Genomic DNA, 16,531 nt, shown 5'->3' with positions numbered 1-16,531 from the left:
AAATGCCATGTTGCAATACTATACTGCTATGGTAGCCAACGTTTCAAATGCAGGTTTGACAGGTTTGTGAGTGTAACCTTTATCCAAAACCTAGTGACGGTTTACTCATCTTTGCCAGAGGGTGGCTGTAGCTCAGGAGCAGGTTAGTGGTTCGATCCCTGGCTCCTCAAGTCTGCATGTCAAGAGTGTGAATATGTACGAATGTAGTTAGGAAGCACTCAGTTTAGAGAAAGTGTGTCATTGGGTGAATGTGGCATGTTGTATAGAGCACTTTGAGTAATCCGGGAGAGTGGAAAAGCGCTCTGTAAGGATCAGTCCATTCACTGTCTGAACAGAGTTTCGTCATGTTACTTTTGCACTATTATGTTCTGGCACATGTTGTTATTACATGGCTTGATTAAGGTACACATTAGGCTGACATCTGGGGCCAGAGCTGAAACTGTCCTGGGCCAGCACAGGGCCAGCAGATTGTCTACAACTAGCCCGTGGCTGCACACATCTTACACATGGCCCACATACGCCCACATACTGCAAAGAATGATAGCTCAGTAAGTAGAGTGGTCGCCCTATGATTGGAAAGTCGGGGGTTTGAATCCACTGAACGGCTACCCTGAGGTATCCCTGAGCAAGCTACCATCCCTACACACTGCTCCTCAGTGTGCCTGCTTAGTGGCTGCAGAGAGAGCAATTTCCCCATGAGCATCAATAAAGTATACATTATTATTATTTATCTTATGTCCATGCTACCACATGCTGGACAGTCTCAGGGGAAACGTTGCACAGCTTACACCCTGGGTTCCTTCTGCTGTGGCAGATTCCCGCCTCTGTGGATCTGTTGCTTAGAGCCTGTTCTAATGTTGGACTATGCTATCCTTTTCTAGCAACCGGTAGGATGTCAGCCAGTTTTTCTTTCTGCCGATGAAACACCCCATGGAGGCGCGTGTCTTCCAGAGTATGTCTCCTTTTTCCTTGCAGCACTCAGGTAGCTCTGTACCCCGGGGGACCAACTTCGTGATATATTCATGGATACTCATTCTTTCATCCTGAATAATGGCTCTCACAGTAATCCTCACCCTCCCTCTTTTCCTTGGTTATAGAGTCTTAGGTTGCTGGACTTTGTGTGGAACTGTCTGTACATTGTGAGTTTTCATGTCGTTTGGGCTCGATCTCCCAGCTTAATATACAAAAAGGCAAACTTCGATCACACAGTTTTTACTCGCAGAATGTGCAATACAGTGTGGTACAGCAACATTCCTGGCTCACTATAACTGCCATATCCATAGTGCTGCACTTACTAGTAACAATGACTAAAACTGCTATTGGGAATATAAAAATGTAAAGCTATTAAGAGTCATTAAAATTGATAATAGTCTCTATGTTTTTAGGCTTACAAGACGTTTTGTTAATTTGAATGTTTCTGGTTCAGAACCTACTTTTCTTTCTATTTTCTCAGGCATCTGCTGGCAATAAAATAATATTTGTTCCCATTAGTAGAAAATAACAGTTGACACGAGGAAAGAGAGTATTGGTTTTATTATCCTCATTTCATTTGCACCACCCAGGACTAAAATGATAAATGGCAAATACAACAACAACACTCACAAAAAAATCTTTGCATAAAATCAAATGCAAGTGTGGGAGTTCATCTGCAGCCATAAATTAGAGTACAATTAGAGATGTGGAAAAAATAAAAAATGTAAAACTTTTTAATGATTTGCTTAAATGAGAGTAATTTGATTTCATTGTATAATTTATTGTGTTGATGTCAAAACCACTTGGATTTCAAATGATTGTGTGTCTGTTCTGCTAAATCTATGCACATGTTAAGGGGAATAAAATTGTTAATACACATTTTAGCTGGAAAATCATACCTGTGACATTAACAGAAAGGTTTTGTTTTTGTTTTTTAAGATATTCTGCAATATTCTGCAGAAACCTCTGCCAGGGACTTTCAAAGCTTAAGGGATTTGGATGATTCCTCAGTGACACCGTGTTCAGCTGGCCCGCAGCAGGCAAATATCAGTCCAACGGCTGCCACAGAAACATAGTGAGGTCAGATTCAAGGGTATATGTGAGCCTTCAAGAGTTTTTTCTACAAGTAAATGCATGAAAGAAGACATATTATGTACACAGAAGAAATTAGCCTTCAGCAAAAAACCCTGATTCATGGAGGAGTCCCAAATGTCTCGTGTGCCACTGTAGGGAGGTCAGTGGCTGGTAGAGATTCAGTGCCTTCCTCCGGCTCAGTTTGGTGTGGCTGGTGGATGTGACCAATGAGCTGTCAGACCCGCTCCAATCTTCTCATCCAACATCCTCCCCCAGCAACAGCATCAGCAGCGCCAGGTCCTCAAGCTGACTGGAAAAGGTCAGTGGCAAGCCTGAAATTTGACTGACACACAAGAAATGCAACTACAAGGTAATGTAGACGTGGCACACAATGTAATGTTGAGTCCCATGTGAGTGATGCTACACAGATTAGACTTTTAGAGCATGTGCTACTACAACTCCAGTTCCCAAAATAAGGACAGGACGCTGTACAACATGTAAATAAAAACAGAACGAGATGATTTGTAAATCTTACAAACCCATATTTTATTCACAATAGAAATTTGAAAACATATCAAATGTTTAAACAGATTATTTCAAGAAGATATATTAGCTCATTTTGAATTTGATGGCGGTGAAGTGAGTGAAAAACGCTGGGATGGGGGAGGAGCATTTCACAACAAATTAGATGAACTGGTCACAGGTCAGGAAGAACAGTTTCAGAATAATGATTCTCAACATAAAATTGCAACAACTTTGAATATCTCACCATTTACATAATATCAAAAAAAGATTCAGAGAATCTGGAGAAATCTCTGTGCGCGGAAGACAAAGTTGAAAGTCAGTATCGGATGCCTGTGATATTCACGCACTCAGTCTGCACTGCATTCAAAACAGACACGATTGTGTCACTGTCAGTGAACACAGTTTGCAGTGCCATCCACAAGCAGAGGTTCAAGCTCCATCGGGCACAACAGCAGGGCTACAAGAAGAAGCAGAAGAGTCGGTGTGCTGAACTGGCCACCCTAGAGTCCAGACTTTTCACCAACCGAAAACATTTGGAGCGTCATAAAACCAAAAATACTATAAAGAATAGTAAAAATTTCAGCAACTGGTCTCTTTGGTTCCCAGACATTTACAGGCTGCTGTTTAAAGACGAGAGGATGCTACACAGTGTTAAACATGGCCCTATCCCAACTTTTTCCAAGATGTGTTGCTGTCATCAAATCCAAAATAAGCGATTATTTTTCTTGATATATTTCCTGTTTCTGGGTTTTTTAACAAATCATTTTACTCTGTTTTTTTAAGCAACATCTCAACATCAGCATCCCTACAGTTGTGTGCTGTGTGTTTCCAGCTCATGCCATATCTCATTACACTGATCTTGACTCTGAAACATTTACATATGACAGGTGTGAATGTGAGAAGAGTAGATGTACATGGACCCCATCATTTGGAAAGCGAGTTTTGGACAACATTGTGCTTCCCACTTTGCCGGAACAGTTAGAATTTCAGGAGGACAAAACTCTTATGCACAAACTAGATCCATGAAGATATTTCTTGTTTTGAACTTGACTGGCCTCCATTAAGGCCTGACCTCAGTTCCAACAGCACCTGCAGGATAAAAGGGAACTTCAGCCAAGAGCCACATCATCTCTCAACAGCCGCACTCAATCCCTGCAGCCAGTTTCTGAAATATAGCAGAGAACAGTGGGAGCAGTTATAACTGGACACTAATGCCAACGCTTTTAAGCACCTAATTTACAAGAAATAGTTAAGCTAGACTTTCACCTAAGCCAACACGCACACACACGTGCTCAGTTCTACACCAGGGCAAGTGTTAATCCAGCCAATGACTTATTGCCTTGGCAGGCTAAATACTGTTAGGATTAAAAGACATACCAGGCATCTTAGCCCTCAGGAGAAAGACACTGATTAACCCAAAGCCTGTGCCACATACCTGTATTCCATGCCTGGAATATGAATGAGAACTTCCCATTTCAGGGAAGAGTCGGTGCAGCTAGTCTTCATATGAGAACGGTGTTTTCAATACATTCAACATGCACCAAATGTCAGATTAAAACGTCAAAACTAGGAAAAAGGTTTGAACTGCCATCAAACACATTTTTGAGGGTTTTAATTCCCTGCAACAATGTGGATGTTGTTTGTAGGACCAAGCGCATCTCGACTTTCCTTCTGGCAAGGCGCTAGTGCGGGATTTCAGTGTCGGCTAAGGCCACAAAGCGGTGATGCCAAAATGTTGTCGGATTGTGTCCCTGCCCATCTGTCTGCACATTTCAATCACAGTTTATGTAGCATAAATAAATGAGACATGTCCTGAACCTTTCTTTTAAACTCAGTTTTGCATGTCTGAGTTATTTTTCCTGAGGCGCCTCAACAGGCTAGTCAAGCCAGGTCAGATACACACAGCTGAATGAACCACAGGATTGAACTGGTTTCATGTGCTTAGTTCTGCTCTTGATCTCGTCTAAACTCTGCTTCACTCCCTTTTTTTTCTCTTCCTGTGAACTTCCTGCCCTCTCATATCTGCCCACGCATTCGCGAGAAGAACGTTCTAATACTTTAATACGTTCCAATCTATCCCCTCTTCACAATCATTTCCTCCTAGCTCTTCGCAGCCTCAAATGCAAAGCCTTATAGATTGTGCAGATATATCATAAAAGTCGGTTATTTTTTTTTATGTGCATGCCAGTAAGGCTTCAGAGTATGAGGATGTCAGGGGGAAGAATTCTAAAAGACAAAGCAGGTTAGCTTGCTGTGACCTGTATACGGCTTCCTGAAGTATATGCTGCTCTGCTCTGTCTCCTTTCAAGTCTATAAGTCAAAACTACACATATTTCTCTCTCAAGAGGTTTTCAGCTAGTGACTCTCTTGACACACGCCAATCTGTCTTGGTGATGTGAGGCACCGAGCTAGTAAGAGACAAGAAACGCAGGTGAGGTCTGACTCTGCTGAACGAAGCAACACTTTGGTGCAAGGGAGTTTACCTAGGTAGCTCGATGCAGTGACATTTACGAAAGCCTGCCAGAAAGTGTCTGTCAGAAAGAGTGCCTACGCTACACCGTACGCAAACAAAAAAGGACCATAAATCACAAAGATGATGAAACTTGAATGTCTTGCCTGCCCCAGACAGTCCAAGCTAATCTGTCACTCAAGATAATCTCTCTCAGCCTTAGCGAATAAGCATTGGAATTATGCAGTGGAAGTAAATGATTGGCTGGCATCCAGCTGAATTTGAGCCTGCTTCAACCTGAAAACACTCTGAAGTTACCATTGAAGGCATCCTAACTGCATGTAGGAACGAGTCTTTCTGAGAAAAGCACCGCTGCTACTAACCACACATGCAGAAACAATGGTGAACCCTAATGACTCTAGTGACCCCCTACTGCCACTTTAACACATGAGTGAGTTAAGACATTAGTTAAAGCAGCAGTGTCACACAATAACATGAGCTAAAACTGTTAGGCAGTGGCAGAGGAGCATCTTTTTGTGTTCTGCTACATGTGGTCTTCAATATTGGAAAAAGGTAGGCATTGGGCCCTCAAATAATAGCCTTTCATGCAGTGATTTTAATAGCTAACAACAACGGCATCCGATTTAAAGGTGCTCATTCTCATTCCAACCGCTTCACACTCACCACGTTGCAACCTGGACCACCGACTCCCAAAACCCTCCACCCTCGGCTGTACTTAGAAATTCTGTCCATAAAGCAACAAAAAGCAGCCATAACCAAGTCGAGCACTCGCCGGGAATGAATCTCATTTATTGCTGGCAAACCAAGCCTTCCCTATGGTTGTGGAGGTCGAGCTAACACACACTACAGGTAGTTTTAGCACACAGTTTGCCTGATGCTATGATGAAGGCTTGGTGGCACAGCAAACAGTTGTTGCCTTCTTGTGATTCAGGAGCAAACTTTGTTGAGTAGATTTTCTGATGTTACTGTTGGACAGTCACATCTGCAGGTGATGTTTTCACTGCTGACTCCTTTCCATGTGTGGCATGACCCCGAGCATGTCCCAGATATCTCAGGTATGCCGAGCAATGTCTGCTGTTGATGGCTTCCAGTGTGGGAAGTTCAATCTGAGTCTTCTTAAAAATTATTGACAGAGTACTCCTACTTCTGTTAATACTATGTGAGGCTTTAAATTACTACCCAAACTGATTTCAGTTTATTAAAACTCCATAGGTGGAATTGAGTGTTTTTGACTAGGTTCCACTGGGACCTCAAAACAGTTGCATTTTTTAAAAGCACTAATCAAAGCAGAAATAGAAAACAAAGTTCTGACATCCATAGGAACAAAATGACTGACAAAACAATTGAAAATGGAATAAAAAAAAAAATCAAAATTCTCTCTGGGATCTGCATGGACTCTACTGGGTAGGATGATTGATTGTAACATGCTGGCAAACAGTCTCTGTTTATAACTATTATTAGTTTTAGAGTGACTGCAATCAGTCAAAGTCAGACCACAGTAGTTTGGAGACAGGATGCCTCCCACCAACTGACCTTTGCACTTGTTCTATGACTGCCATTAGTTGTCCAGAGGTTCAGGGTGCTGCACCTTCAACCTCGGGGCGACCCGTTGGTTCTGGCAACTACTTTAAATCGGCTGCTGCATGATAAAAAAAAAATCAGAGCAATCATCTGACAACCACCATTTGTCTTTTTCTTGGTTGCAAGGAGGTCACTGTCCTATTTTGACTATGAATGTATGCCCATCTGTTATATAGATGGACATAGCCAGATGTCAGATATAGAGTGGGTGTATGAAACCTATAAACAACCAATTTACATGCCGTGATTTCAGCTATATTTAAAAACAACTGAGTGTAATCTGAGTCTGCATACTTGCGCTGAAGGTGAAAAGCGTGCAGAAGGATATCTCGATCATAACTGGTCAGTGATATGTGCCCTATCTTTAGCTCACAGTGGTAAAGAGAACTTCCAAGGTGAGCGACGCCCCTCCTCTGGTCAGCTTTTAATGCGACTAACTAACCAGACAACCTCCTTTGTGTTGTTCACTCTTGTGCGCTTCTCTGCCACACGTAAAAAAGTTTGCTTTGACAGCAGGAGCTCATATGTGATTAGAGCTACAGACGTAAAAACAGTCCTGGGTCTGATTGCATGAGACACGTATATTAACTTGTTAAAAAGGTGAATGATATGGGCCTTGAATCTGGTTTGGTCTTACGGCACTGATAGAAAGCCTCCATGTCTTTCTGGCATTGCAGTTTGCAGTAACAGTTAGTGTTTCTTCCACACAGAAGCTGAAGTTAAAAGTGCCTTTCAGCAAGACACTTAATCCTTAATTGCTTCACTAGAGCAGCCCTGATGTTGGCATTATAGACTGTGAAAAAGGAGGCTGCCAACTACTGTGAAGATGATCAGCTTTTGTGGTTAAACAGCTCCTAAACACTCAAACTAAATTAAGATTGCAGTGCCACGCCAGTCCTATTTGGATTTAGGCAGCAATCGGATGCTCTAAATCCGCACATTTTCAGAAACAATGTTCTCATTCGCACAGATCAGACGCTAAGTTCCCCTTTTACTAAGTCCCTAAAATGTTGCTCTTCAGGATATAAAAGCATGAACGCACATCACTGGAAATTGATTTGGGTAAATTCAAGGGCTCATTTCCAAACAGACAGATATCCAATAAAATCCAGCGGATGTCAGCAAAGGGCGAGCATTTACCAGTTTGACCTTTGCAGTTGTGTCGTGGCACTTTCTAAATCAATTACAAATCCCACTGCGTTGCTTTGCCTCGAGTCCCATTTTTATAGCTAACGAAGCTCTAAAACTGCACGGAGCACATCAACATGTCTGCAATCAGTGCTCGCTGATATGATGTGTGTTTCAAAGGCTACACATACTAACAGGGTAATAAATATGATTTAAAATAGAACAAACGTCAGTCATAACCCATGGACAGGGTCAACAATAATCACAGCTCTGATTTCATTAGTGCCGGCACAGAGGAAGGATATTATTCAGCAAGAAACCTCATCAGCTCATCGAAAGAACATCCTGCAACACGCTCTGTCTCCCTGCCTCTCTCAGCCCTGAATCCTCATGCAGTTCCTTTTTTTCATTTTCACCTACTTTACTGTTAAGCCCATCTCCCTCCTGCTTTCCTCTCTGTTCTTATAGCTCAGGGCTGTGCAGGCTGTTCTAGCCCTTTTGCGGTTTTTGGCTGAAAGAAACAAGAAAGACATTTTCCCCAGAGAAATTAGTCAAAGCAGATCGTGGCTTCATCGGGCAAAAGCCGGGATCTGTCCCATAAATGCAGTAGAAGAGAAATATCAATAATAATGAATAAAAATAAATGAAATAATAAAGAAAGTTTCAGAATGACACAGACATTATGGGTGGAACTTGGATCTGCCGGCATAAGGATGAGGGATGGCAGGCATTCCTCCTCCCAGTCTCTCCCATTTGTGCTTTCTCTCCCTCCCCTGTCCTGTTCTTCTTGGTGGCAATTCACATTCAGCGATGTCTTTATTTCCCAACATGCCTCGGCAGGATCTTGTGCCAGCCAAGTAATCTGTGCCAACTTTGTGACCATGCCAATCCAATCACAGTAATCTTCCACAGGGCCAGAGGCCAAAGACCTGCAGCCACGTTCCCATATAACATATACATAAATAAAGCTTTCACAGCTTCAGTGTCCTGTATGTTTAAATCTATTTTTAGTGACCTAGATGTAGTGGATGATCCAAAAGTAAAATCCAAATCTAAAAAGAAGTAAAAGTATTTATTATGAGGTAAAATGTAAACCTACAGAACTTTATCTTCTGTTCTAGCGGAGATTCAGTTTTGTGGAATTTGCATATAAAGGTCAGGTCTATGCCACAGTTTTGTTATTGGTTTTTTCCGTGATATTATTTTTTAATTAAAAGTGTTTCCAATGTCATTAATAAAAGTTAACACTTTCCACTCTAGAGATCCCTGTATCTGTTATTAAAATTCAGTCTGCAGCAATTTTTCAAAGGTTGTGGAGTGTGGCACATTCAGTGAAGATTGATGATGATGACTAAAAGGATGCAGATTTGTTGTGCTTCATTTCTGTTGCAGCAAATTTGTTAGCCCAGAGTTTAGAGTTGATTTTTTTTTTTATAACAGGTTCAATAACAGTGGCTAATGACTCATTGTTGTAAGGCTCCTGTTTGCTCTCTAATTTACAGTTTTGATTGGGCTGAGGTTTTCAAATCTCACTCCAGTCTGGCGATGGGGATAAGGACACTTATTGCATTTTAAACTTCATCCAAGTTACTCATTGAAGCCAAGATTGCTCATTTTTCATTTCATTTGTGGAGCCATCACTCACTAAATTTGAGGAGTTTTCTTTTTCATGAGTAACCCCAAAACAGCTTATCTCTAAGTGTCACACTGTGACTTTACAAGACTATGCATAATTTGTATTAATTGATGGAAACACTTGAACAAAACTACATTTACAGCATTTATATGGATCATGCAAATGAGTAGTTGTTTTTAAATTCGACCAAAAGTGAGCTCAGAAATTACACCTGGAAGGAGTCACTTTGTTTATTTGTGTGAAGCTTTGTCTCTCCTTTAGTATGTGCATGTTTGGGAGATGGAGTAGACAACAACATCAAATGGTTTGTGTCCCCACATACTCATGCTCTAATTGCTAGCTATGCTCAAAGCTAGCACTTACGAGCATCGTGTTACACATTACATTTCATTGCACAGACCATTAGCGTTCTGGCCCTTTCAGGGGCTTCTCTGGTTATACTGATATGGTTTTACTTGTTGTAACGGCATTTGTTTTACATGTGAGCAGAGACATACAGTCACCGGGCATTTTATTAGGTACACCTTGCTAGCTACTCATCACATTCCCAAGAGATCCATAATGTGATGAGAACGTCACAAAATTGCTGCAGATTTGTTGGCTGCACATCCATGGTGTAAATCTCCTAAGGTGCTCTGTTGGCTTGAGATCTGGTGAGTGTGAAGGCCGTTCGAGTACACTGAGCTCATTTTTATGTTCAACAAACCAGTTTGAGATGATTTGAGCTTTGTGACTGCTGTAGCTCATCTGCTTCAAGGTTTAATGTGAGGTGCATTGAACGATGCTCTTCTGCATACCTTGGTTGTAATGAGTGCATATTTGACTTGAAGTGGTCTGACCATCATCCTTTTCTCTTTTTCTGTGCATTCAGAACACCAGCCTGCCAACAACCACGCCACATTCAAAGTCCCATAAATCATCTTTCTTTTTTTCTGATGCTCTGTTTGAACTCCAGTTGGTTGTCTTGACCATGTCCACATGAATGAATGTAATGGATCGCTGCCAAGTGATTGGCCCATTAGATATTTTGGTTATGAGTATTGAACAGGTATAGCTAATAACATGTACAGTGAATGCATATATGCAGATGCCTGGTGATTCCTGCTATTCATTGGAATTATATAAATGCAGCTGCCATACTGCTCAAGGCCCACTAAGTCTCTTAATGCAGTGGAACTATATGAAGAGTTTGTACTCTGTTAATCAGTTTGTCTTGAAATGGGCACTGCAGAAGAGACATTTGGCTCAAAGTCTCTCCTCCTCACTGCTGCATGTCTTTATCTATTAAGAATCTATACATAAAACAAAAGCGTAATTTAGTTTCAGGACAGTTGCTAAACATTAAGCTAGTCTGAGCTTCTCAATCATGAGGTATCATTTTTTTCACTGAACATCAACAGGCCTGATATTTTATACAGGAACTGGTCAGAACCCAATGAGTGAGATGGCAGATCCATGTCTTACTGTAGAGTGTAGTGCTCAGTCTGGCTGGTCTCCTTTTAGTTAATTTTGGGGAGTTGAAACGCAATCTACATTTTGGTTATACTGCTGCAATGACTCATGTCCATGTAATGGACTCCAGCGTGCTCTACAGTTTTATTTCTGCTGTCTGATTTCTTCAGAAGACAGTAAAAGTAGAGTTACCGTCAGGCTTGTGTAAACAAAGCACCATGTGTGGAAGAATATGTTGGTGATTAGGTTGTCTGGCAAGCTGCCCCACATCGGAGTTAGCAAAGTGGAAATAATCAAAGAAATAATCAAAACCAAACATATAAAATGATAAAAGTGTTTTTCTCTTGATAGCTTCAAATCACTCATCTGTAATTTCTCCTCTATAGAGGTGTGAAGTTGAAGTTAACCCGACGATTACAGCCACACTAGAAGCATTAATGTCACATTAATGAGACGGTGACTCCTCCTTAATGGGATAATTCGTGCAACAGCGGCTATGCTGGCTGGTTTAAGATGCAGATTTTGTTCTTTTTATTTTAGACTTCGGTTTCAGTTCTGTTTGTAGATTTTATTCAGATCTTCTAACCTTAATTAAAAAAACTTTTTAGACATATCAAAAACTACACTACATATTTAAAAACACAGTTTATTATTAAAAATATCCAACTGATGGTGATTAATGACACAACAGTAGCAGGACACAGTACATTACAGTGGTGAGTTTCACATCAGTCACTGATGTTAGCATTAGCGCATTAACATTAGCTCAGTGGTTTGAGCTACACGGCTGTAGCTAACAGGTTGTTCTTATTGTATTCTGGTTCCTCTGCATCCTGCTAAATAACAACAAAAATTAGGATTCCTAAACTAAGAGAGCTGTTAAACTTTGATCAAGAAAACATAATGACTTTTATCCAACGATGACAAAGTTTATTCGCCGTACACCAGTATGATTTGACATGCTACTTAGCACTTTGATGCACCAAAGTGTTATACTCAAAATCACGCACAGATTCATAATGACATCATTTTTTCGCTATTGGTTTCTCAATGTCAATTTCTCATCTCAACTTTACAGCAGGTGAGAGACCACAAAGTTGAGAACACTAAGTTTAATCTGTTTGATCTGCAGTTCCTAAATAATTTAGTTCTTCCGATTATCTCGATAGATTATCTCGACAGAATAACCATTAATAAAACTGAGTTCTTATTATGAGAAAAAAATAACAATTTAACAACCTAAACAATATATGACAATTTTTAAAATTTTAAATCTCCTTCAAAGCATGTGATTGGCCAAAGGTAGGCTTCAGAAAAACCAAAAAAATCCTGTGCTCGTGTATATCAGTCGGTGTGTTGTAGGCCCAGAAGGAGCTGGTAGAGTTTGGACTGAATCCAAAAACTCATCCCATTTAGGTATAGCGTTTAAACAGTAATCAAATGATAGCACATTTGTTTGAAGGTTATGTTGTAAAAGCATCCTGCTGTCTAACATAGGTTTTGGGCTCACTGCCCAGATATTTCACACACTTAAGCTCATAATGGTATTTCTTAAGCTGTCAATCATCTGTCTCTCCCTCATAAATAAAAAGACTTGGACCATGAAAGCAGACACATTTTTAAAAAATTTCACTGTACTTAGTAAAAGACAAATACTACCCTCAATCATTCGCTCTCTACGAGGTGAAACCTCAAGAAAAGAGGTTTTTAAGAGGGTATATTTCTGAGGCAGTTAATGTAACCAGCACAGTGTGATATAACCGAGACAAACAAGGCCAACCATCCACAGACATAAATAGATTAGAAGTCTGTTAAATTATTCATTTGCACCCTATTGAATAGCTTTAACCAATCTCCCAGTTGGCTGTCCAGCTATTGGGTGCATATTTGAGATTCAAGAGAGAGCCAAAAGGATTTGATAATTGTAATATCCATCCATCCGCTTCTGCTTATCCGGGGTGGGTTGTCACAGGGTCAGCAGCCTAAGCAGAGAAGCCCAGACTTCCCTCTTCCCAGCCACCTCCTCCAGCTTGTGTGAGGGAACACAAACGTGTTCCCAGGCCAGCCAAGAGATTTAATCTCCCCACCGTGTCCTGGGTCTGTCGTGGGGCCTCCTTCCAGTGGGACATGCCCGGAACACGTCATCCAGGAAGTATTCTTGTCCGATGCCCAAACAACCTCAACTGGCTCCTTTCGATGTGGATCATCATTTGAGCAGGAGGTGCTCTACCCTGAGCCCCTTCTGGTCAAACTCCTATCTCTAAGGGAGAGGCCAGCCATCATCCGCAATCTCGTTCTTTTGGTCACTACCCAAAGTTCATGACCATAGGTTGAGGGTAGGGACGTAGGGACGCTCAGCTCTTTCGTCACCACCACGGACAGATACAACGTCTGCATCACTGCAGCCGCAGCACCAGTGTTTCTGTCCATCTCTCGCTCCCCTCTCCTCTCGCTCGTGACATGGGGTCGGCACTTCAACCTTTTACAGCCGAGGACTATTCTCATTTTAAGCAGGAGGCCACCAGCTGATGAAGCAAACAGAACCACATCCTCTGCAAAAAGCGGAGGCAAGATTCTGAAACGGCCCACTTGGCTACATCTAGAAATTTGGTGGAGTCCAACACCATCGGCAACAAGTTCGACTCATTCCTGGCTATGGGGACCAAGTTCTTGCAATGGTTGTATAAGGATCGAATGGCTCGTAGCAACAGGCCAGACACCCCATACTCCCGAAGTACCACCCACATAACACTCAGAGGGAAACTCCACAAAATGCATGCGGACTGGTTCGGCAATCTTCAGTCATAATTGTAATATGAATTATTAATTAAATCACGTATGGATCTCGGCTCAGCTGTGCCCTGGTCACTATCTCTGTATTCCATCATTTCCCCTCACTGGAGACAATCTGATATCACAAAAATCAGATTTAGAAAAAGCTTGAACAGTAAAGACAAGCCTACAGTACTGTTAAATGTCTTAAACGTTACCTCACTGAAGGAGAAAGCAAATTCAATTAATACACATTGGAAGAGAAGCCAGCCTTTGAAAGCACATGACAGTTCATGTTTGCATATGAAAATGAGACATCGCATTATTTATTGTTCAGGCAGATGGTTGTCTCTTTTACTGGGTGCTTTTTTATATTCTTATGTTTTGACAGAGCCTTCTGTTGAATAAGTGAATTTCAAGTTTTACTTACATCTGTTATATTCATTAGTACGGTGCTTTTACAGTTTTGGAGACTGTGCATCTGAAGACAAACTGTGAACATCTTCACTAAACTGCAAGAGCATCTCTTAATAGTCTGAAGTATAGCTGGTTGTTTTGCTTTTTTAAGAAAGTGCCTAGATGGACTTTTACAGCCTGTATCTTCTTCATTAATGAGGCTTCACAAGTTTTCGTTCCCTCCAACCACACTGCTTCGCTAATGAGGGAGGTCCTCAGCATGAACTATACTTGCTACAGGTCTTAGTGTCTGTGGAAGATACTGTACATCTTTTAAAGATAATACTAAACCAAACATCCCTTAATGTCCTGCTCTGATCTAGAATAACCTCAATTTACACTCAATCCTTTGTTATCTTTAGAAATTCTTTATATAAATATATATAATATATATATTTGTATTTACATATCACTTCAAAAAAAGTCAGTAGTGCTGTGTGGTCTATTCTATAAAAGTTAAATACAAATGAACACATGTAGAGGTAAGTACAGGTAATACAAAAAATTGCATACTGCGCACCTGTAGCTGTGTTAAACCAACAGCTAGGTGACCCAGAACAACATAACAATCATTTCGGTTGAGCTGTGCTTACAGAAAGTAACACAAAAATACAGTCTTTCAACACTTCCTGTCACTGTACAGCCCCAAATCTTTCTCCTCCTCATCAGCGTGGTTCCCATGGTGACAGCAGAAAGAGCAGCAGAGAGAGCAGGGTCAAAGGCTCAAAAGTCATCGTGTGGGCGCAGCCTTTAACAGGCACCTGACGGAGGATAGGCAATAAGATACAACATTACAGAAAATAGAGTTAACAAGGAAATATATATATAGATATAGATATATATAGATATATATAGATATAGATATATAGAGATATAGATATAGATATATAGATATGATAACAGATACAAATAAAAACACCTTCAAAGTAGTGGTACAATACAGTGGTCCCTCGCTATAACGCAGTTCACCTTTTGCAGCCTCATGCTTTGCTGATTTTTTTTTTTTAACAGCGCATTGTGTTCTGCGTCCTGATTGGCTGTAGACCATTATCATTCAATCTTGTGTCATGTCTCCTGTACAGTATAGAATGAGTTCAGCTTGTCAAATTTACATGAATCTTCGATCGCTAGCAGTGTGACTCTGAAGTGCTGTACTGGATGTTGTGGGTGCCTTTGGTTTCATTCTATAATATTGGACTTATTATTCTACGAAGGTTTGAACTTTGAGTGTTTAAACAAAAGAGAAAAGTGTGAAACTGTTCATGCCTGTCCTAGGAAACTGTATAAAGTGTGTAGTGAGGGGTTTTACAGCCTTAAAACATCTATAATAATTGTAAAGCATGAAGTTAGCTACTTCGCGGGTTATTTTTAGAACGTAACTCCCGCGATAAACGAGGGACCACTATATAAAGAAACGAGGGGCGACTCAAGACTTTTCGCTGTACTTGCATTTGTAAGTATGTGCACATCTTTAGAAATAAAACTAGGTTTGCTGTAGGTGCTCAACTAAAAAAATAGAAACAAAAACTAAATCTACGATTCCATCTGTATGTTCATTGAACTTCAGGGAGAGCAAGCAGTGGTGTTACATCACACAGCAGACACTATTCAATGAAAAGTGCGTCATCCAGGAACAACATTGATATCAAGTTGCATCAGGCTCTCTCTGACAGAGCTCTGCATGTGACGGGCTGATCGATCACTCTGTGTTTGCTTCTCAGTAATTAATCAGAGGAGCTCATTGCAGTGCTTTGAAGGAGGTGTGCGTGGGTGTGAAATAACCCAAAAAGTATTGGAAAACGGTCAGAGGATTTCAGGCCTCAGAATCGTCGATACTGATGCACAACTACAGATCCGTCCCTAATGCTCCATGAAAGTCGGCAAAAATCGATATGGTTGTCAGAAAAAAGATCGTTCCAAAAAACTCTCGAGTGTGTCTGCACTTGTATGAGTGTTGATGTACGGGATTTGTTTCACTTCTGTTTGGCTGATTCGTTCTCAGTCACATTCGAACCATTCTTTGGTTTCTTTGTCTTTCTTTGTCTTTGAAATGGGCAGACAATTATTGCCATGTCTGCTAACCTGTCATGTTTACTTATTGTTCTGAGTTCTTTTTACTTACCTGTGTAGGTGGAAGGAGATGAGGCAGGACTGGGCGACGACGAGGTGGGGTCCTGTCCTTTCCTACTGGACTACGACCGCTGGGTGCATCACCTGGCTCGTCCCCTGAACAAAAGCAGAAAATACGATGATTTTAGCATGACAGTATATAAGATTAGATCAAGTTAAGATCCCAGAACATGCTCACTGATGAAAATCTGGCATTAAAATCTCCATTAAATTAAGAGAGAATACTTGTGGAAGTTATTTTGGTTCTGTTTTTAGTCTCGTGGTTGCACACAATCTTGCATTATTTATGAGTGTTTTGTTGATTAGACCTAAAAGATTTATGGACTTCGCCGCAC

At 40.9% G+C, this 16,531-nt stretch overlaps 1 protein-coding gene across 2 annotated transcripts in view; it reads right to left on the bottom strand.

The window, feature by feature from the left end:
• Positions 1-14,104: 14,104 nt before the first annotated feature.
• Positions 14,105-16,531, bottom strand: part of gpc5b (glypican 5b) — a 54,176-nt gene continuing 51,749 nt past the window's right edge. For both annotated transcript variants that reach the window (XM_087830869.1, XM_087830870.1), the window contains exons 10-11: positions 16,189-16,292; positions 14,105-14,827 (exon numbers count right to left, since the gene is read on the bottom strand). In XM_087830869.1, coding sequence (XP_087686995.1) covers positions 14,732-14,827; positions 16,189-16,292 — 200 coding nt within the window. In that variant the 3' untranslated portion in view covers positions 14,105-14,731. The remainder of the gene's footprint in view (positions 14,828-16,188; positions 16,293-16,531) is intronic.

Source organism: Neolamprologus brichardi, chromosome 17 (assembly GCF_056152115.1).
Source record: "Neolamprologus brichardi isolate AB-2024 chromosome 17, ASM5615211v1, whole genome shotgun sequence".
Classification (NCBI taxonomy): Eukaryota; Metazoa; Chordata; class Actinopteri; order Cichliformes; family Cichlidae; genus Neolamprologus; species Neolamprologus brichardi.
Note: the sequence above shows the minus strand (reverse complement) of the source record. Positions and strands in the feature narration are given on the sequence as shown.